The 20,648-nt window shown below is 39.7% G+C and overlaps 5 protein-coding genes across 5 annotated transcripts; 1 reads left to right on the forward strand and 4 right to left on the reverse strand.

The window, feature by feature from the left end:
- Positions 1-632: 632 nt before the first annotated feature.
- On the forward strand, positions 633-2,828 carry AK88_05300 (uncharacterized protein; the record flags this gene model as incomplete). Its single annotated transcript, XM_012482902.1, has 1 exon — positions 633-2,828. The coding sequence occupies one exon, from the start codon at positions 633-635 to the stop codon at positions 2,826-2,828; it is 2,196 nt and encodes a 731-aa protein (XP_012338325.1).
- Positions 2,829-3,477: 649 nt separating this feature from the next.
- AK88_05301 (uncharacterized protein) lies at positions 3,478-6,027 on the reverse strand (the record flags this gene model as incomplete). Its single annotated transcript, XM_012482903.1, has 1 exon — positions 3,478-6,027. The coding sequence occupies one exon, from the start codon at positions 6,025-6,027 to the stop codon at positions 3,478-3,480; it is 2,550 nt and encodes an 849-aa protein (XP_012338326.1).
- Positions 6,028-8,479: 2,452 nt separating this feature from the next.
- Positions 8,480-9,895, reverse strand: AK88_05302 (uncharacterized protein; the record flags this gene model as incomplete). Its single annotated transcript, XM_012482904.1, has 1 exon — positions 8,480-9,895. The coding sequence occupies one exon, from the start codon at positions 9,893-9,895 to the stop codon at positions 8,480-8,482; it is 1,416 nt and encodes a 471-aa protein (XP_012338327.1).
- An 801-nt stretch (positions 9,896-10,696) lies between these two features.
- On the reverse strand, positions 10,697-12,244 carry AK88_05303 (uncharacterized protein; the record flags this gene model as incomplete). Its single annotated transcript, XM_012482905.1, has 1 exon — positions 10,697-12,244. One exon carries the CDS (start codon positions 12,242-12,244, stop codon positions 10,697-10,699), a length of 1,548 nt encoding a protein of 515 aa, XP_012338328.1.
- A 3,288-nt stretch (positions 12,245-15,532) lies between these two features.
- On the reverse strand, positions 15,533-17,980 carry AK88_05304 (uncharacterized protein; the record flags this gene model as incomplete). Its single annotated transcript, XM_012482906.1, has 1 exon — positions 15,533-17,980. The coding sequence occupies one exon, from the start codon at positions 17,978-17,980 to the stop codon at positions 15,533-15,535; it is 2,448 nt and encodes an 815-aa protein (XP_012338329.1).
- Positions 17,981-20,648: the final 2,668 nt, after the last annotated feature.

Consider the following 20,648-nt stretch of genomic DNA (forward strand, 5'->3'; position numbering starts at 1 on the left):
AAATTTCCAAGAAGAAAAAGTGAACAAGCCAAGTCGCCCCCCTGCCCGATAATTGTTGCTTTCCATTTCCATATGTCAAGCTGTGTAGCAGCATGTTACGGCATGCCCCGATCTGCTCTTTTTTTTTTTTTTTTTTTTTTTCACTTTATTTTTTTGTTGTCACATTTGTGTCATTTTGACTGTAATTTGGCAGGTGATATATCGTTCTCGTTTGAGGAAAAGAGGAGGTTCACTTTTCCTTCCGCCGTTTGCATTTCTGGGACTGCTCTCCGCGCCGCCATCTGAACTAGGTGTGAGCAAGGAGTCGAAATGGGTAGAGTTCCAGCGAGTTTTAGTTCACACTTGCGCGATGTGTACGTATCCGTGACGCATTAAGAATTTTGCCCATTCTCAAAAAATGAAAAAAAAAAAATAGCAAACGGGTGAGCAAAATTGAGAGGAATAAACAGTACCGTACCGCTGTGCACCATTTGTAGTATTTGTACCGTTTCAACGTTTGAATGTTTTCAACGTTTGTACCAAATCAACTTCTGTACCACTTCAATACGCGCCTCCTTTGCGCTTTTGCAACTTCCATACTCAAAGATGAGGAGCGCTAAGCGAACTGAAACGCATTTCCGCAGCCTGAAATAATGCCTCCCGTTCGCGCCCTACTGAATGTCGCTGCGATAGCTTACGTGCTTTTACAAAACGGCTTGTGCCTTTTCACGGGCAGCAAAAGTGGCCAAAGCATTTGTCCCGCGCATAACACCTACCGGGGAAGTAGCAGGCGTCCACAGAGTCATGTTAAAAGTGCACACCTGCACACCTATACTTATGCGTATGCCTATCCGTCTGGTTTGACAAAGAACGAGTTTTTGCCAAGACACGCGAAAGGAAATGGGAGCCGTGCGGGGGGGGAAACCCTGCGGACGCACTTGCTAAAAGGAAACAAAGGCTACAATGAAAAAAAAAAAAAACGATATGAAAAAAAACTGTTCGCTGAAAGTATGTTCTTTAACCCCAAACAATTTAAGAACTTGTTTCCAGAGGATGGGAAGAAAAAGGCCACGGGCAAATATGATGATGACTGTCTTGATCTAGAAGAAGTAGAAAATTTACAAGAAATTAGTCCCGATTTGTACAAAAGATTATCTGACTATAAGAAGGAGGAAGAATCCGACGAATCGAAAGGAGGGAGTGGTGAACCAGAGGAGTCATTTGATGGAGTTGACCCTAAGGACATTTCTGTGTATGAAGGACTACCTCTTCTGATGATTGATGGGAAGGACTTCCTGGGATTTGCCGACAACAGGAAGGTGAAGATTTCGCCCCAAATTGCAACTCCGTTCGATAATTCAGAGTACGACGAGTTTGTGGAGTCGAATCGGCGGAAGAGCGACGGGCACGGTGGTTCAGATGGAAATCTCCGCAATGCATCAAATAATAAAGCGCTATATAGAGCGGCCACTGATGTGCGTGGTAACGTCCGCGCTGGGGAGGACAAAGGGGAGGACGTGCCCGATTTCGAAAAGAACGTGATCTCCATCATCCGTGAGGGGGAGCAGAGCCCCCGTAAAAGCAGCAGCGTGGAGGAGAACAATGGAAAAAAATTGACGACAGAGGAAAAAATAGAAAGGTACAAAAAAGTTGGAAAGCATCATCATATGGATTCCCAATTAGGAGAAATACTATACGATAGGGACTACCCAGGGTATATATACCTAAATCATGGAGAAGACATAAAAGAGCTGGACGAGAAAAGCGAGTATGACTCAGAGTCTCCAGGATATATAAACCCATCCAATGTGTTTTTACGAACAGGAAGAAAAAGAGAAGAGCAGAAGAAGAAGGACAGTGGGATTAAACAAAAAAGGAGGTGGAATATGAAAATGGAAAATGATATTAAGAGAGGAAATTGGAAATATTACGATGATACGGTTAAAGATCTGCTTGATTCTACTGACCAGGAAAAATTAGAAGAAAATTATTATTCCAACAATTATTACCAAAGGACCAATAACAATACAGGTTTTGGAAGCCTAGAGAAAGTTCAGAACAATTATTTTGATGTGCAATTTATTGGGTCCGCAGAAACGTATCCAGCAAATGTATCCGTAGGTATGAATTTCATTTGGCCCATAAATTTCATCCCCATGTTATGCAAACAATACCCAAAGAGGTTAGGACAGCCCATCAAGTCAGATATTTTTAACCTCGGTGGATTTGACTCTCTTCAGTTATGGTTTTATCCCGATGGAACAAACAATTCGATTGATGGTTTCTGCTCTTTGAAATTAGTAATGAGGCCGGGTTCGTACCTTCCTGTTAAAATATTCCTCTTTGCATTTAGCGAATATAATTATCTACACACGCAACCCTTTTACAAAGAATCAGCTGACTACGTTGCGGCTTCCCTAAATTTGTGCAAATGCTTATTAAAGACGAAGGAAAATTTAAGAAATATTGAAAACAATAAGGATTACGTAATTTTAGGGCCTGCAGGGAATATTTATATTGGGGTGGGTATTTTTGACGACACGTATGATTTGGAGGAAGACTTTAAAAAGTTTTACTCAATTAGTAACAAATATAAAAATAAGAAGACCGAGGGTGGGAAGGAGAACCATGAGTACAAATATGACTGGGATGAAGGTGTGCACATTTTTGACAACTGGTTGAAGAAGCAAACGGCTGTGACGGAGGACAAGGACGAACTGTTGCCAGTGTACTACACGCACTCGGAGCTATACGAGAATTATAAATATCGCTACGTCCCGGAGAAAAACCCCTTCAAGTTTTTGAACAAGAAGCCAGACAAGACCAAGTGGAACCGGCATCCCTTTTGAGGGCATTTTTGTTGGAGCTATTTGTGCTGGAGGTAGTTGTTCTGCTACAGGTTGAAATGTTACGCCTTGGGATTGGAACCCGCTGGAACATCCGCACCATTTGGGCAGAACCTTGCACACGGCCAACGGCCAACCTACGTGGTATGTACTCAAAAAAAATTTGGGGTTATTTAAAAATAGTAAGGGAAAACAAGTTATTAAATCGGAAGAAAAAAATAAAAGAAGAAAATTATTAACATAAACAGAATCCGTAATGGATATTCTTCAAATAAAGAAAAATTGACCAAGTTCAAAAAAATGTTTAAGTAAATAGGGAGTACACTTACGCGTGGTTTGGGGGATTGTCGGAAAAGCAGCGGCCGGTTGTTCGCCAGCTGGGTCCAACCCGAACCAGCGTTGGTACGACGTGCGAGCATGTATGCGTACCAAGAGGGAAGCATACATACTTACGCACCACACAGCGAATAACGGTGGGGCCGCGCATATATTCACAGGGACTTGGAAGGCATGCGCAAACCCCCCCTTTTTTTTTTTTTTTTCGTAATTTGTTTTTTTATTTTTTTTTAGTGTTTCAATAAGGATCATCCACTCTTTGCTTCAGCAGCGTTTTTTCCAATGGCATGTAGACTTATTTGGGGTCTATGTGTCCTTATTTTTTTTGCTCCTTCTGATGGTGCTTCCCGATGTCGAACATTTGGACTACCCTCCAAGATTGGGACCCTTTTTTTTTTTTCACGGGATCCTCTCCTTGCTCGTCCAATTTGTCATTTTTTGCATCTGCCTTGTCGGACGTATCTACATAAGCTTGGCCACGATCCGCGGGTTCGTTTTCTGCTTTACAGTTTTCAGTACTCATGGCCGCTTTGATATAATCATGAAGGCCAGTTTTTTTCAGCATTTCGCATAAGCAATCAGGTGGGTGTTTCTTGGATTGCGTCGAAGAAGACGGATCGATGCAATTTGTTTTAATTTGATTGTACATTTCATCTGAGATCATATGAGAGAGGTTTAGTGCAACTTGATTGGGCAATTCATTCACTAAGACAAATTTCAGTTGTTTAAACATTTCCATAGCAGTATCTTCATCACAATATTTAGCAATTTGCTTAATATTGCGAAAGCATATTTTTACATTCTTTAATTTTCTTTGTTTTAGTACAAGTTGGAGTTCCGCAGCTGTTCGCAGCAGTCCTCTGTCTATGAAGATCCCTTTTTTCTTATAGTCAATACATAAAGGGAAAATTTTCATGGCTTCAAAATTTTTAATTATTCCGGTCGACTTCAATTTGTGTGCCTGTACTATGCATCCGTTAATCATTCTATGGAAGTGGTTCATGTGGTCTACTTTTATCAACTTAAACTCCAAGCTGAAATGAAATTTTAAATATATTAGTGAGGCAACAAAGAATCCGTAGAAGAAGTGCAAAATTATATTTTTCTCGTGTTCATTGATGTTCTTTAATAGGATATGATTTATGTGTTCATTCAGTACGTAGTAGTACACGAACAGTGACGGCTTGATCATGGCTAGGAGGGTTATGAAGTTCCAGACTAAGTAATTCCAAATATACATGGCTATTGTGAATAATGCTTTTGCGTAGAACTTATTTTTGAATAGGAAATACATGGGCATGTGTAGCATGAGCACTTCTACGATGCTCTTAAAATGGTAATGGGAGTTGCACACGAATTGATCGTGTGGGTTTAAATCCAGTTCGCACAGATTTATGTCATTGTACTCCATGTCACTACTTTTCATTGCTTCTTCCTTTATCTGTGTCATAATACTTTGGCTGTCTTTTTCCTGCCTCTGCTCCTGTGGAGGGGTTTCGCTTGATTGTCCCTCTGTAGGGGATTCTACGTGGGTCGGTATGGTCTCCGCTTCAGGGGATTCCCCCTCTTGTTGTTTCTCCTCTGTAATGGCTTCTTCCTCCTGTGTTTCTTTCTCCTCCGTAATAGCTTTTTCCTCCTCTAATTGTTTCTCCTCCGTAGTGCCATTTTCCCCCTCTAGTTGTTTCTCCTCCGTAGTGTGTTCATCTTCCTCTGGCTGATTGACTCCTGTAGTGGGTTCTTCCTCTTCTGGTTTATTCTCCTCCATAGTGGCTTCTCCATCCACCGTTTGTTTCATCCCTTCCTGCGCAGTTTCACCCCCTGCAGCGGCGGTCTGTGGCCCCTCCTGACCAGTAGCAGCTTGACTAGTGGCAGCTTGACCAGCAGGAGGTTGAGCCGTTTTTCCGGAAGCACCCTTTCCAATCTCGTTTATTATTATATTAATTAAATTGATGATCGCTACTAGGAGCTTCTCCATTAACTTGATAAACAGTAACCATAACTGTCGTTTGTTCTTCTGGTCGGTCTGTCCCTTGTTCTTCAGTTGATCTTCGTAGAGTACATTCTCATCATAGAGGACGTGGTTCTTAAGGTACCCGATGTCGAACATACGGAACAGGATGTTTCTCTTTGTCTTTGGAGTAACTGGGGTGGGGGCGCTGGTACCAGCACCACTGCCGTTTCCGCTTTTTCCATTTCCGGTGGCAGCAGGCCCGCTACTTAATGTGGGATGCGCCTTAATGTTGGTGTCCAAATGGAACTTAAATTTTGATCCCTTCTTTGGTTTCACTTTTACGTATTCCCTGAAATTTGTTTTGGCTAGATCAAAACACTGGGGCAGCAAACTGGACTTGTGCACCTTTACATATTTGTGCTTCCCTTTAAATATTTTACAAAGGTACTTATAATATATGAACGAAATAATGATGCCCAAGAGGAAGGCAACCAAGTGGCCAATGCCAAAATGACTCGATTTTCCATCGTAGTGGGCATCAAAATCATCATGATCAGATAGTGCGGAGGGGTCGGTAGAAATATTCAATAGGGAAAAAAAGTAAAATTTAATCCATCGTTTGTAGGAAGAATACAGTCTGAATAAATAAATTAAAACCAGAACGGACGACAAATAATACGTGTGATACAGTGCACTCTTACGCATATATTTCAGGGGGCTAAAGTAGGCCTTCACATCTGTTATGTAGAAATTCTTCGATAGTCTATTTAGGAGTGCGTCTTTTTGGTAAAAATTGGATTGAATTATTTTATTTATTTTCCTAGTTGTTAAATAGGTTAATAACACGAATACGCAAAAATATATTTCTGTATCTAGTATGAGGGTGAAGACGAAATCGATGACATCGCCCGCCATTTCTTCAGTGCTCGTTTTTCTTTTCTGTTCTCTTCAGGAAAAGTTGCGGGACTGCAGCTCATTTTTGTGGAGATAGGCTTCATTCGCCAGCATGTCACACGTAAATATGCACGTGAGCTGTGCTCAGGCATTAGTAATGATCTCTGATGAAAAGTAGGGAAAATTTCTTCCTCCTCGTTCTGTTTTGTTGCAGAGTTGGATGTAAAAACTTTTTGGGGGAGAGTAGGGTCCTCCCTGTTGGCCCTATTTGAACTGAATTTTGTATTATCAGATTTTTTGTACGTACGGTTGCACGTTAGTATTGTGCGAACAACTTGGGCGCGCAGTTCCACGAGGGGGCGCACTTAGATTAGTTGTTACTCCTGCCAGGGCATTATGTATACTCCTTACAGGGCTGACATGCGCCTATGACATAACTCTAACTTTCTAGATGACAATTTTTTTTTATTTTGTTTTTACTTTCTTGCGCCATGCGTGCGCGCAGTAAAAAGACTTCTCACGTAATGTTCAAAGAAATATGCTATGTATCATATCTTCCTAATATTTCTTTTCAATTTTATTTGTGGTTACCATTATATATCTATGCGCGCGTAAAAGGCGATGCCAGAAACAACGGGGTCCACTACTATAATATTTTGGGTTCGTGCATGTGAGGGCATATAAAATAACATATATAACTCTAGAGGTATATACCTACAGGTGCGTGTATATGCAAGTGCGGTAGAATAAATGAATACGTTTTGCCCAAACCAGTCGACTCCATTCTTCTAGTGAACTCCCAGTTTTGACTACTGCGAAAGAGGTTGGGACTACTCCACTACTGCATCTAAAGTAGTTGCGCATGATCTATCGGGTGCTCATTTTTCTAGCATTAGATTACCCCGTTCCTTGTTTGAAGTTGTTCTTGCGGTTATACAAACGGAGTATACTTATTTGTATCTATTTACGCATGCATGGGTCATATTATATATATATATATATATATTTTTTTTTTTCTTGCCTATTTGCATTTGTAACTGTGACAGTTCCTATGTTCTATAATTTTAATATATTTATTTTTTGTTGTAAATACGCACAGATGTAAAAAGCTTAGTTCAACATGCGGATTTTATTTTTCGATTTGTTCCTTGGTTTTGTTTGTTGTTCAATTCAATACATCAGTTTATCAGTTTTCTCAGCTTCTTACATTTTTCAGCTTAGTTCATCCCCCGCGCAACTTGCAACCCGTATATTTTTCCTTCCCTGGGTTGTACTCTGCTTGGTGCGGTTGCTTTTCTTTGTCGCTTTAGGCCTCTAGCTCTTTTGGGTTTTTTCATTTTAGTCCTAGCCCTGATTTCATTTCTTCCGCATCATCGCTTTATGAGCACCTAAGCATTTTCCTCGCGCCTTGGCATTTTAATCTGATGCTAGGGGCTGTGATGGTTACAAAAACATACACGCACGTGTACCTACCTACGTGGTCATTTATAAGTTTATCTGAGGATGCACAAAAATGTTACTATGCTGAGAAGTTACTATGTTAATACATTTTTCCTATGCCGTTCTTGACGCCGCTATTTTTTATGCTTCCCCTGCGGAATCAAAAGTATTTTATTTTATTATTTTTTTTTTTCCATTCAGAAAAATTGTATATGTCACATTAGGCATCCGGGTTGGCTTTTGTGTGCAGCTCAGAATAAAAACGCATTTAAAAAATGGTTCTAATAAGGGACAAATGTGATGTTAAAAATTAAGCAATGAGGTATACAAACAAATTTTCTTTTCTTCTTTAATTTTGTAGCAATTTTACTTAACGAATTGTTTCGCACATTTCTCGTTTTACCTTTTTTTTTTTTTTTTTTTCTGATGTGACACGAAATGGAGAACAACAGGCGCCACGCGCTGTTTATAAAAAAGGTGAACTAAGAATGGAGGCGAATTGTAGAGGGTTACAAAGACATCAAAAAGAACAGAAAAAAAAATAAATGAAAAAAGGACAAATATAACACATGTTGCTTCTTAAAAAAGGGGCGAATATGACCATGTTGGATACTTGCTTGGGGGAAGTTCTTCAAAATATCCCCAACGAAAAAAGCTTCCGCCTTGTTCCAAGCGTCACCAAGTAAATAAACGAATGGGGCTGATATTTAAAGGGGGACATAAAAAAACAAAGTAGGAATTAATAAAATAAAAATAAAATAAACGGGGTCGTTATAAAACACGATATTAAAAGGAACAAACCTAATTATAGCGTCAAATGCTGACAAAAAAAAGTTACACACTTATGTGGTACGTGTGCATAGAGCATGTATCTGCACGCTTTGTAGGCATTGCTTTTTGTGCCAAAGCGCGCACATATGCGTTACTATGGCAAAAGAGGCTCGGCAGCATTGCGAAAGCACCCGTCATAGGGGTACCCATTCAGATCCCACTCGTTGCATACCCTCGCTGCTCCGCACCCCCAGGGGCGCGACTAACCCCCCTTGACATTAATCAGGGGCAGAAGACAGCGAACGACATGTATAAGCGAATCTTGGTTTCGCAAAACCTGATTCAAATTTTTATACGCCTGAGGAGCCTCATCGCGAATTTTGGCATTGGTGTCACATCGTACGCCCCTCATGATGTTTACAAAGTCTGCTTGATTAATTATTTTTTTTGCATGCGTTCTGCTCAGCACCCTGCCACAACCGTGCGAGCAGGAATTGTAGGATAGCTTGCTGCCCTTTCCTCGGACGATATAAGAACCGGCCTTCATATTTCCCGGGATGATGCCTAATTGATTTTTCTTGGATGAGGTTGCGCCTTTCCTTGTTACATACATGTGTTCCGTTTTTACTTCCCCATTGTGGAGATAGGTTACCAATTCGTGGCTGCAGAAATTGTGATGTATATTTATGGCATTTGGCCAATCAAGTGTGCAATTAACTTCTTCGTTGATAATTTTTTCAATAATTTTCATCATGTAGATTCTATTATATTTTGCATACTCCTGACATAATTGCATATCCTGTAGATAATTTTGTCCCTGTTTTTTTCTCAAGTCTAGATAGGCTAAATCGTTTCTTTTTACTTTGCTTTCTTGGCTAGCCAAGTCATCATAAAATTCAGCTGTCCTCTTGCCGATATTTCTACTGCCGGAGTGTATTAAAATGTAAATATCAGATTCTGGGGAATGGTTTTGTTCGCATCTGTAGCTGCGTGCAGTGCCATCCTGATTGGTGTCTCCTGATAGGTTACCATTTGGCGGTTCCTCGTTCTTATCATCTGATGCGTCATATGCAATTTCGATAAAATGGTTCCCGCCGCCTAGCGTCCCCATTTGCTTCAAATGTTTAGGCCTCATTATATGAGCCATGTTGCTGCTAGCATACTTGGACACCAACCCGTCTAGCACATTTTTTGCATCAAACACTTCCTTCTCATGATAATCGAAACTTAAAGGAATGTTCCGCTTTATCTTCTTGTATATATTATTTATGACATCCTCATGGAGGTCTTTTTTTTTTAACTTGTTAATTTTAACACACAAAACGCCACATCCTATGTCAACTCCGACCCCGTTGGGGATAATAAAATGGTTCGTTAAAAATACAGAGCCAATTATGATTCCTTTTCCTAGGTGTACATCTGGGAGGATTGTCACATGTCCTTTTATGATGTCGAGCATGGCTAGGTTTTTTATTTGTTTCAATGATTCATTATCTATTTCGCTTGTGTATGCTATGATATCATTACACTTGTCAAAGCGGAGTAAGTACGGGGGCGGTCGGCTGTTGCTGAATCCGCTTTCCTTAATGCCGTAAAAGTTACTCACCTCGCTGCTAGAGTAGAAGAGGCGTGTCCCTCCCGTATGTGTCAATTTGAATGCGCTTTTTTTCGGCTTCATCGGGGATAGGCCCAAGCTGCGTACGTAGCAAAGCTCGCGCATCATGCTGCTGGGGGAGATGCAACACGCGGGAAAAAACGGGAAGATGGGTAGCCACTTCATGTTATGTCAAGCTGGGCTCACCGAAGGGGAAGCACGATTTAAATGGGTAGGGCCGGCGGCTTGAAAGCAAACCCATTCTGGCTATAACAAAGTCGTGGCGCGATGCAAACAGTGATTTTGTGTCCCCGGTGGGAATGTCTCACATCGGTGCACTTTAAGGAGGGCTAAAAAGGAAAAAAAAATCGCCAAAAAAATTCGACGCATATGTATTTACGCGAGGATTACTGGGCACCGAAATACAATGTGTTGAATGTGCATGTATTCACCGTATGCGGCACACACACACCGGATGTGCCCCTTCTCCATTATGCGCGTGAATTCAGCGTAAAATGGGAAAAAAGAGGGTATCATGGATGGTCCTTTACACAGTCTGCTTCCAAACCGTTTGGCAACCCATTTGAGGTTGTAAAAATGGGGATGTCTTTTATGCCATTACGCGTTGCGTTCTTTTTTTTTTTTTTTAAATAGTCAAGTTGTTTAGAAAAAAAGGGGGGGGGGGGGGGGGAAAAAAACTGGGAGAGAGGAGAAACGTCGAAGAGGTGGACATTTTTACAAGGGCACTCTCAACTATGCATGTAGAAAGGTTGCACAAAGGTACATACATACGTGTATTTTACATGTATAGTTACCTAGTGCACACAGATGAAGATGCCCCCAACAGGCACTGGCCATCAACACACCCGCATTGGGGGTGGGCCATCAAGTGGGCGATAGTATGACGCGCTCCCCTACATCGGCGAAGTCGTCCACGAGGACCTTCTTGAGGAGCGTCGTCGAAATGGAAAACTCAAGCAGTTTGTTCTTCCTCTGTGAGACAGCAAAGAGGGAATCCTCGTGAATGATGATACCCGCCACGTGTCGAAGAAGGGGGTGCTTGATCACTTTAATTAGCTCAAAATTGTTAACGTCATATTCTTTAATATCATGCGTTTTGGAGCTACCGACAAATATGTGATTACTTTCTTTGTGATATAAAATTGAAATTGGAGAAAAAACAGGAATAATTTTTACTAAATTAAAATTCTGGTCATATACTTGAACCCCAGATTGTTTATTCGAAACGTAGCATCTCCCCATGGAATCGAAATCGAGGCCACGGATTTCTTCATTTTTATTAAGCTTTATAACTAGTCCGTTTGAAATGTCTTTATACAAATTTATTGGCTGACCCAGTTCTCCGCTGTTAGCGTCGAAGCGTAATACAGTGCTCGTGTTCTGGGAACTTATGTATAAGTACTGATCATTTTTTTTAATGCCATAAGGGTGTATCATGAGTGGGTTACTCTGTGGGTCTTGTTCGATAAAGGTGGAGACATAAGCCCTCCTATTTGATAGCTCCTTGATACTTTCACTAAAATAAAATATTTTGGAGTTTTCTTTAAATGAGTCCGTAACATACACGCCATTTTGATGAAGTAGCAATCCCCTTAGGCTTACGGAGTTAAAGAATTTCCCTTTTTCTTCAAAAGGTAGCAGTACAGATCCTAGGTAATAACCATCCCTGGAGAATTTACAGATATTATGAATGGAGTTTTTTTTCCTTCCTCCATGAAATGTTACATATAGGTATGGCCCCTCATTGATTAGCGTGTGCACATCGGTTAATTCCGCTTTGAATATTTCCTGCATATGATTAGACAAGAACAGCTTCCCATTTATGTATGTCCCTTTGTAATTAACAGGCAAACAATTTAAATCTTGCAGCACCAAAAAATTGTGCAGAAAATCATAAAAGCTATTTATTTCCTTCGTTTGAAGTATTTGCAGGTATTTGTACAACAGGGAATTTTTTTCTATTTGACTACTTTCCCTTTTTTCAAAGAAAGAAAACAAAATATTTTTGTACGTTTTTTTTGAATACTTGTAATTGTCCAAATCGGCTTCTTTATAATTTTTGTTCACTTCTGGGTCTGCGATATCGGACAAGTGAAATCCCCATTTTTCTAAACTGCTGTACACCAGCTCTTTGCTGTTGGGGGGGAAACCACAGGAGTTAAACAGCTCGCTTGTCGTATCGTCTATGGCCATGATGGGAAACTCCGGCGTGCTCTTGCTATATATAATGATATTACTGTTACTGTTGCTTTTTACGAAAAGGGTAATTACCAGGATGCTTATGATCGATATTCCAATTCGCGTTATCAGGTGGAGGAGCCTACTCTTGGGCATTTCATACTGTGCATGCTCATTCGTGTGCTGGTGCTTTCGCTTGAAGGGGGACCCACCTTTCAGCAGCCCGTTCTCCATTTCGTTCGTGGCTGAAGCGGTGATAAGGTCACGCAGTGGTGTGTTCACGCGGCCGTGTGATGGTGTACAGCCAATAGGGTCCCCACACCTGGTTTATTTCAACGAGTTAGGCTCGTGCCACTCCGCCGTTGTGGTAGCCCTCGTAGCGTCAACACCGTTCTGAGGGAACCCCTCAACTGTGTGTTCACGGGGCTGGAGAATTTTTGCGTTCTCCTTTATGGTAGAGCCCTCACCCTAAGAAGCCCCTAATTATTGGAGATAATTTTTTTCCCAAGCTGGGAACCAGTACAAGCGCTTAGCAATACGTAAGCACTCTTTGGAAGGAAATCTCCACTGGCAAAAAAAAAAAAACGTGAGCAATGCTCCTAGCAAAAGTGTGAAGAAAGTTCTTCTCCTGCACTTTTTATTTGAATCAGAAAAAAGCGCTAACATGTTATTTGAACTCGTTTGAATGTGCGTGTCGGTGAATCTGCAGGAGAGTGCCCGTCGATTCTCACAACGCAACATGCATCGTGTACTACGCATCACACATTGCGCTCTACACATTACATACTACACAGTAGGTGCTACAAAGCTTTGCTCAGATTTTGTCACGCCTCTCTTCCTTAGTTGGTCGAAATGGTTTAGGGGTTATACACTTTGGAAAAACCCAGTTACGCTTTTTCTTTTTCTTTTTTTTTTTTTTTTACCCAAACGTATAGACATTTAAGAATCTACATTTCTTTTTCGCCTTTCCCTTTAACCGTTTTGTTTGCTCTTTTTTGTGTGTGGGCGCTACTGTTGCAACGAAAGTTTAGAAGCGTGCATACGGACGCCCATTAGGATACTCCGTGCGAACACACAAAATTTGTATGCCATTTCGTTGGTGTGTAGGAAGCCAATTTGGTTGCCCAATGGGTGAGCTTATATATAAAGTGCCGCGAAAAAACATTATATTTTTGGTAGGAGCACAAACAAAGTAATTTTACAATCCGAAAGAAAAAAAACAACATTTAAATAATCACAAAATTGTTTATAGAGCAGATATTGTTATGGATACGTCGTAAGAACGTCTGCGCATAGATTGTGTACAGGTGAAGAGCAACCACAACGCCGCTTTCTTTTTTTTTTTTACGAAAACTCGATCGTTATTGCCATTTTCGAGGAATCAGTGTTATCTGTTTTAACCGTATAAATATATGAGAGCACAATTCATATTTACAGTGTATATCCATCATACGCGTCTAGCTCCTTTTGCATGCCTTTGTGATGGCTTCAGGAGGATTTTCCCTATGGGGCAACAGAAATTGTAAGTGGACCCTAAACCAGTTAGTCATATGTAGCTTTAAAGATACATCCACACATGAGGAAATGTTAAGCTGTTACATTAAAGATGGAAAAAGAAAAACCGAGCGGCGTAAAATGTTGGTGTATTGTCCACCATCACATTACGCATACTTCTCAGAAATGATGTCACGTGTTTGGATGTGTCCTCTAAAGGCGTATGGACATGCACATTGGAAACGTAACAGAGCGGCTGCACGCATGCCAACAGCACTTGCGACAAAGTCGAAGACCCCTTTTGTTAACCTCCCATTTCCATTTCCTCATTTTATCAGATTGAAAACTACTCGCTTTTGACGCTCATTTCGCTTCATGTAGCCCCTTTCACATAGCTAAAAAGGACTTACAAGTAAAAGCATCGCCGTTTTCATTTATCATCACGTTGTAAAAAAAAAAGTTAAGGATATATGGTAAGGGAAATTCGTTTTTACTTTTTTGCTGCGGACGCATTTTGAAAATATACGTACGTTGGATAACCACGTGACAAGGATGATTGGTAAACCATTTAATGGAAAACTTTTAAAATAAAAGGGTTCCTAGGCGTTGCGCGTACGTTGCTGTTCCGCGACATGGGCGCCATAATAAAGTTAAGTTTTAAAAATTGTTCCAGCTTCACCGCTCGCTCGTCATTGAAGAAGAGAGCAAACGATTACATTCATATGTGTATCGATTTGCCATATACTCCATACGTATTTATGTATTTCTGCATTTTTTTTTTTTTTTTTTTTGTCAATTGCAAATGTGCAGTCAAACCATGGTCCTACGCAGTGGGTGGGTGGGGGCACCCCGACATGTTTTTTCTGCGGACAAACGAAATGCGAATATTACAATGGGGTAGAAAAACATGTCGTCATCCTTATTAACACGGTGCGGTCTTAGCTAGTTTAGGGTGCTCTGCATGCTGTATACTTGCGCGGTTCCAAGTTGAGCTCATTGTAGGTTGAATCAAATGGCAGAAAAAGCAACTCAAATTTTATGCTTCCAGAATTCAAGCAATAAGTAAAAAATGGGCTACAACCCGTTTAGGCATACTCTCAGCGGAGTAGAAGAAGCCATTACGCAGAATGGTACCTTTTCAGCGCTTTCCACTGTACAACCCACACGAGGGATGCGTGAAAAATCCTCTTCTGTGTTCACCTTACGTGGGATGGAATAAGTGTCTGACATCACACTTTTATTCTTTACCAGTTTGCTTAACGACAGGAGGAAAACTTTCATAATTGTATTTGTGCACAACATTGATCTGGTAAAAGGGTTACTCTTAACCACGTCTGCATAAAAAATTATGTGTACATACGTAATATATGCAAATTGCTTGGGTAGGAAAAATATGCTCATTTATATCATTGTCGCGTACACGTAAATGTGCATCCCATACACATGCAGTTGTAGAGCTTTTTTTTTCTTTTTTTTATCTTCAATGAAAAGCTACGTAAAAGCGTTTTTATGAACACACATAAAAAGGGTGCTTTTATTTAAAATGAGAACTGTAAAAGAATAAAAAAAGAATGCAAAAAAAAAAAAAAAAAAAAAAAAAAAAAATGAGCAAAATTCTCGCAGTTGCATAAATATATATCCAAAAAAAAAAAAAAAAAAAAAAAAAAAAAAGAATACCACGCGTTTGTATACAATTATGGGCTAACATAAATGGGCACATGTAGAAAAAAAAAAAAAAAGAAAACTGATGCATGTTATATTGGTATTTTTGCTGATGTCGCGTGGGGGGGTGGTTCACATTCGCATTAGTGAGACACGTCTTCATTCATCCAAGAATACTGCCACAATGGCTACCGCTGATGCGGTCCGTATGCTGCTATCTCCATCAATACCACCGGTGGAGGCACAACTTGGTGTGCTTTTCCGCGCTCCACCCGATGCGAATTCACAGGTAGGTAAACATATATATACACACACATGTATGTGTGGACGTATATACGTATGCCTCTGTGCTGACCCGCGACGAGCTTACAATTCGTCGTTCTTGGGAGTGGACCCGGTCGCAGAGTCCTGCTTCTTAATCTCGTCGTCGATGTTGATCTCCTCATGGAATTTGTGACCATCGGCAGAGTCCTCCTGTTCCAATTTCTTGGCCTCGAAAATGGCTGGGTCCAAATCATCAATCTTGAGGTTGTTGTCTACTCCCAATTTCTGATTAATGTGGTCGTACACAATTTGGGCCAAATCTGCAGTGTCCTCCAAGTCAAAGCCAGATGCCAATTTGGCAGACTGGTAAATAATTTTAATGCTTTCAGTTAATTCAGAATCTTTGGGATTTGAAACTGACCTTTTTAATAAGTCGATCATGATTGGATGATCTGGATTAATTTCTAAGATTTTTTGGCCACTCATAGCTCTGATTTGGTCTGAATTATTAACATTTATTTTCATTAGCTTTTCCATTTGTCCTGATAATCCCCATTCAGTAGACACCACAGCGCAAGGAGCATCAACCAGTCTTCTCGAAATTTCCACCTTGAAAATTTGATTTCGCAAGGTATCCGAAATGACATCAATCAATGCTTTGTACATTTTTTTTACTTTTTCTTCTTTTTTTTTCTCATCATCAGTTAAGTCGAAGGTAATTTCTCCCTTCTGAATGGACTTGAATTTTTTTCCATCATATTCTTGTACCCTCTGAACGCAGGACTCATCCACAGACTCGGTTAAAAAGACCACGTCGATGTTTTTCTTTTTAAAAATTTGCAACTGTGGAATTTTGGACAAATATTCATATGATTCTCCTGAAGCGTAGTAGATAAACTTCTGATCCGGTTTCATATTTTCTACATAGGTATCTAACGAAATGCTCTTTGGGTGCAACATAGTTTTAAATAAAAGTAACTTAACAATTTTAGATCTGTTAATATCATCCTCATAGCATCCTGTTTTTAAATATTTCCTGTACTCTTTGTATATTAATTTGTATGTACTTGGTTCATTAATTTTTTTTTGGATTTCTTTTTTTTTCTCTTCATCGGTTTCCTTTGCAAGTTCTGCTCTCAAATCTTCCTTGTTCTTTTTTCCATTTATATACAGGGTACGGAAGGTATCCAGGATCTTTCTCACAATTCTTTTCGACACAGCTTTTAAAATTTTATTCTGTTGTAATTGCTCTCTCGACACATTAAGGGGGAGATCATCACTATCTACTACTCCCTTTATAAAGCTCATATATCTGGGAAGGAATTCAACAAATTCATCTGCCACAAGAACTCTCCTGACGTATAATTTGATGGAGTTTTGTTTTGTGAACAATTGGTCATTTATAGTTGGAGCTCTGGATGGGATGTATATTAAACACTTAAATTCGATTTCTCCCTCTGCGAAGAAGTGTATGTGATATAAAGGTTCATCATTGTATCCGGAGAGTACACTGAAAAATTTCTTATAATCTGCATCGGTTAATTCTTTGGGTGGCCTTAACCAAATAGGCTTTTGCTCATTCATTAGTTTCCATTTTTTAACCCTCTTCTCTACAGTTCTTGTTTTTTTGTTTGGGTCATCACTTTCCTCCACTTTAACGCTGTCATAGTTTGGATCGTTTTCCATTTCTTTGGCTATATCGGCCAAAACTTCCTCCGTGTACACATTTTCGTGTAACAGATAAATGGGATATTGAATGAACTGACTGTACTTGGAAATCAAGTCCACCAGTTTCTTATCATTCATGAGGTTGGTGGCGTCGTCTTTCAAGTGTAACGATATTCTTGTTCCTCTCTTCAAGGTTGATCCCCTAGGGTCCTTATAAATGGAAAATTTAGCATCGGCCGTGGATTCCCAAATGTACTGTTCATCATTATTATTCTTTGTGTACACAATAACCTTGTCTGCCACTAAAAATGCAGAGTAAAAACCTACACCAAATTGACCTATCAGACTCATGTCACCTCCACTTTTTGATATAGCTTCCAAAAAGTTTGAAGTCCCTGACTTGGCGATCGTTCCCAAATTGTTAATCAGGTCTTCCTTGGTCATACCAATTCCTGTGTCTGTGATGGATAAAATGTTCTTTTCCTTGTTGGCTGATATCCTTATTTCCAATTTTTTTTCCTCTCCTAATACTTTTTCATCCGAGAGGGACATGAATCGAATTTTCTCCAACGCGTCAGCTGCATTGGAAATTAATTCTCTAAGAAACACCTCCTTTTGCGTGTACAAGGAATTCACAATTATGTCCATCAGTCTGGTTACCTCCGTTTGGTACTGATGTTGTTCTATTCCTGACGTTGGTTTTTCATTGTCGCTAATTTCTGGTATATTGTCTGTATCTTTCTTTGTTTCTTCTTTACTCTTGTCCTTATCCTCTACTTTTCCTTCATTACTTTCGCACAGCACATTGTAATTTTGGGGTACCCAACTGGGGAGAAGCGCACAGATGAGTAGTGCGCAGGGGAACACTTTGTTGAGTTTCATTTTTGCAGCGGTTTGTGGGGTGGGGGGTACGTGTTGAACTTTTCCTTCGTCCGCTTCGTCACTCCCAATGGGTTGTTAATTTTCGAAAGCAGATCAGTCAGGACAAAATTACTGCTGGATAACCGCTCGCCACCAATTAATTATCCCTCACTGACCTTCCTGGGACAAACAATTCTTGCATATGCACACACTTGGGGGGGAAGCGCAATTATACACATGTATATATGCATGTACATGTACATATACAAAATACACCTGCGCGCTTTACTGCTGACCCGTTCTAATTAAATTATATTTTTACACAATGTATGCTCACGCGATGTTGATCATAGGCACATGCAGCCCTTCTCTCTGCTTCTAACACGTGCACGAGGTACTGTCTCACTTGTCGCGTTGGAAGCAGAAAATGGGGTCAGGCTTTTTTACGTACGACGCTCTTGCATGGGCCTAAGGGCTTGTGCGTTCCAAACTCATGCGCCTACGAATGCATATATATGTAAAGAACATATGCAAACATTTATGCCTATGCATGCTACAAACTTATAATTACGAAAACGTTCAAACAAGATCTGCTTACACTCTTTATGCCTGTTAATTCGCGTTACCGTGAAGTAAGATCTTAAAAAAAAAAAAAAGAAACAGAGTGATCAGTTCACCAGGGGGGGTGAAAAAAAAAAAAAAAAGAAAAAAACAAGAAAAGAAAACTGAATCAATGGTTATGCAAAAATATGCAAAAAATAAAAAAATAAAAAAAAAAAAAAAAAAGAACAAACAAAAATGGAAATATAATACGATAAAAGGGAAATAAAGAAATTAAGCTTAATGCATGAAGGAAAGAAGTTCATGTACATATGAAATGTCGGAACAAATTATATTAATTTAGGTGGGAAAAAAAAAAATTGCACAAAAGTGTATGCATGTAATTTCATTCATATACATGTAAAATAAAAAAAAAAAAAAAAGCTGTTTAAGTAAAATTATTGCTCTACTTAGGAATGGAATAAACTGTGTATCCAGAAGCAATAAAAAGCTACATAATTTCCCGTGGCCTATTTTTAACTGTATATATATATATATATATATATATATATATATATATGTATTTTGTTTATTTTTTTTTTTTTAAATTTACATGAGGAGATCCACCTGTGATATTATACGCTTCGTTGGCAGCACGTCATATGTATGCAAAAGGGAAGCTATATGTATGGGCTCTTCTGGCCACTGTCATCCTCCGTGTGAGGTTAATTATGCGATAGTGCTTGCGTGAAAAAGAAACAGCGGCACAGTTCCACTCGATTTGGGTAAGATGCACAATGGCATTTGCATCATCATACGCTATCATAATCGCAATCGCATTCGCCTTTGTGTTTGAGTTTCCACTTGTTTTCCATTCACATCAACAGCTACAGTTACAGGGTGTTATTTTTTCCCTATTGTACGTGGTTTTTTCTTTTTTTTTTCCGGCTTGGAATGAACAAAAAAACGGGGGTACAGTACACTGAAAATGTGCCAACTGGGCAGCCAATTTGTCCGTTTTTGAGGAAAGCACCGTTTTTTTTAAAAAATCGTAGCTAATTAGAAAATGTGGACGAAGCAAGGGATAAGCATTGTGCACTCTTGTATGGCATGCATATGTAGTGCTGTGGCAGGGGGGAAAGTCCTCACTTTGCACACAAAAAAATAAAGTTCATTTTTTTAGTGGTTCGATAAGGGACATGTCCCAAAATACGGCAACGTCATCTCCACATGATTTACATGTTGTTTTTATTTCATTCTATCTGTGGTACCCGCCACACTGAACTGTTGAACAAAAATGCACATAGAGCACCAAACGTGTGTAGGAAAACTGAGAGGGCAACATTCAAATGCGCACATGTACACGTAATTCCCCACGTTCTATATACCTACACACACAGGGGAGTGACGCCGTCAAGGTGTAAGGGTAGTTATATGGCACCCCTGTTCCAAATGAACATATGCAAACGGACCTGTTCGTGGCGTAAGCATAGTTATAATTTTTTGTATTTGCTAAAAAGGAAAGAACAAAAAATGAGCAAAGGATCCGACAAAAAAAAAAAAAAAAACCAAAAAAAAACAAAAAAAAAACAAAAAAAAAACAAATTGATAGCTGAAGGATGGACATTGTTTTGACGTTCTCTACGTTTTGTCACTCGTTGTGTTGCTCCTTCCCCCCGCTCAATTGGTACATTCACAAAAAGTATCGTTATAGAATTATCGTAGACACAGTTCGTTTTCCCCCAGTGAATGTTTTTCCCCCTTGGGAAGAGCGCATTGTGTAAGGTACCCCGTGCATGTATATAAGCATAGGAGACCCTTTTTATGCATATATGATCATACTCACTACAATATATATGTATGCATTCCTTTTTTTTTTTTTGGATAATCAAAAGGTGTTCCAAAAAAAAAAGAAAACTTAAAGGGCCATCTACTTGGTAACATTGCACGTATATATGTATGTGTTAAATAAATTTTACAACTTGTGCCATTTCTTTAATGTACATGTGTGTATATGTGTGCATTCCCGGGTGTAAACCTCCTCGTCCACATACAAGGGAATTTCCTTCCCCATTTGTACGTTAACCATTTCTTTTGAGTTCATTAGGAAGAGTTATTAATGTACTTTTAGTCCCTTCCCGTACACCCG

Source organism: Plasmodium fragile (genome assembly GCF_000956335.1).
Source record: "Plasmodium fragile strain nilgiri unplaced genomic scaffold supercont1.114, whole genome shotgun sequence".
NCBI lineage: Eukaryota > Apicomplexa > Aconoidasida > Haemosporida > Plasmodiidae > Plasmodium > Plasmodium fragile.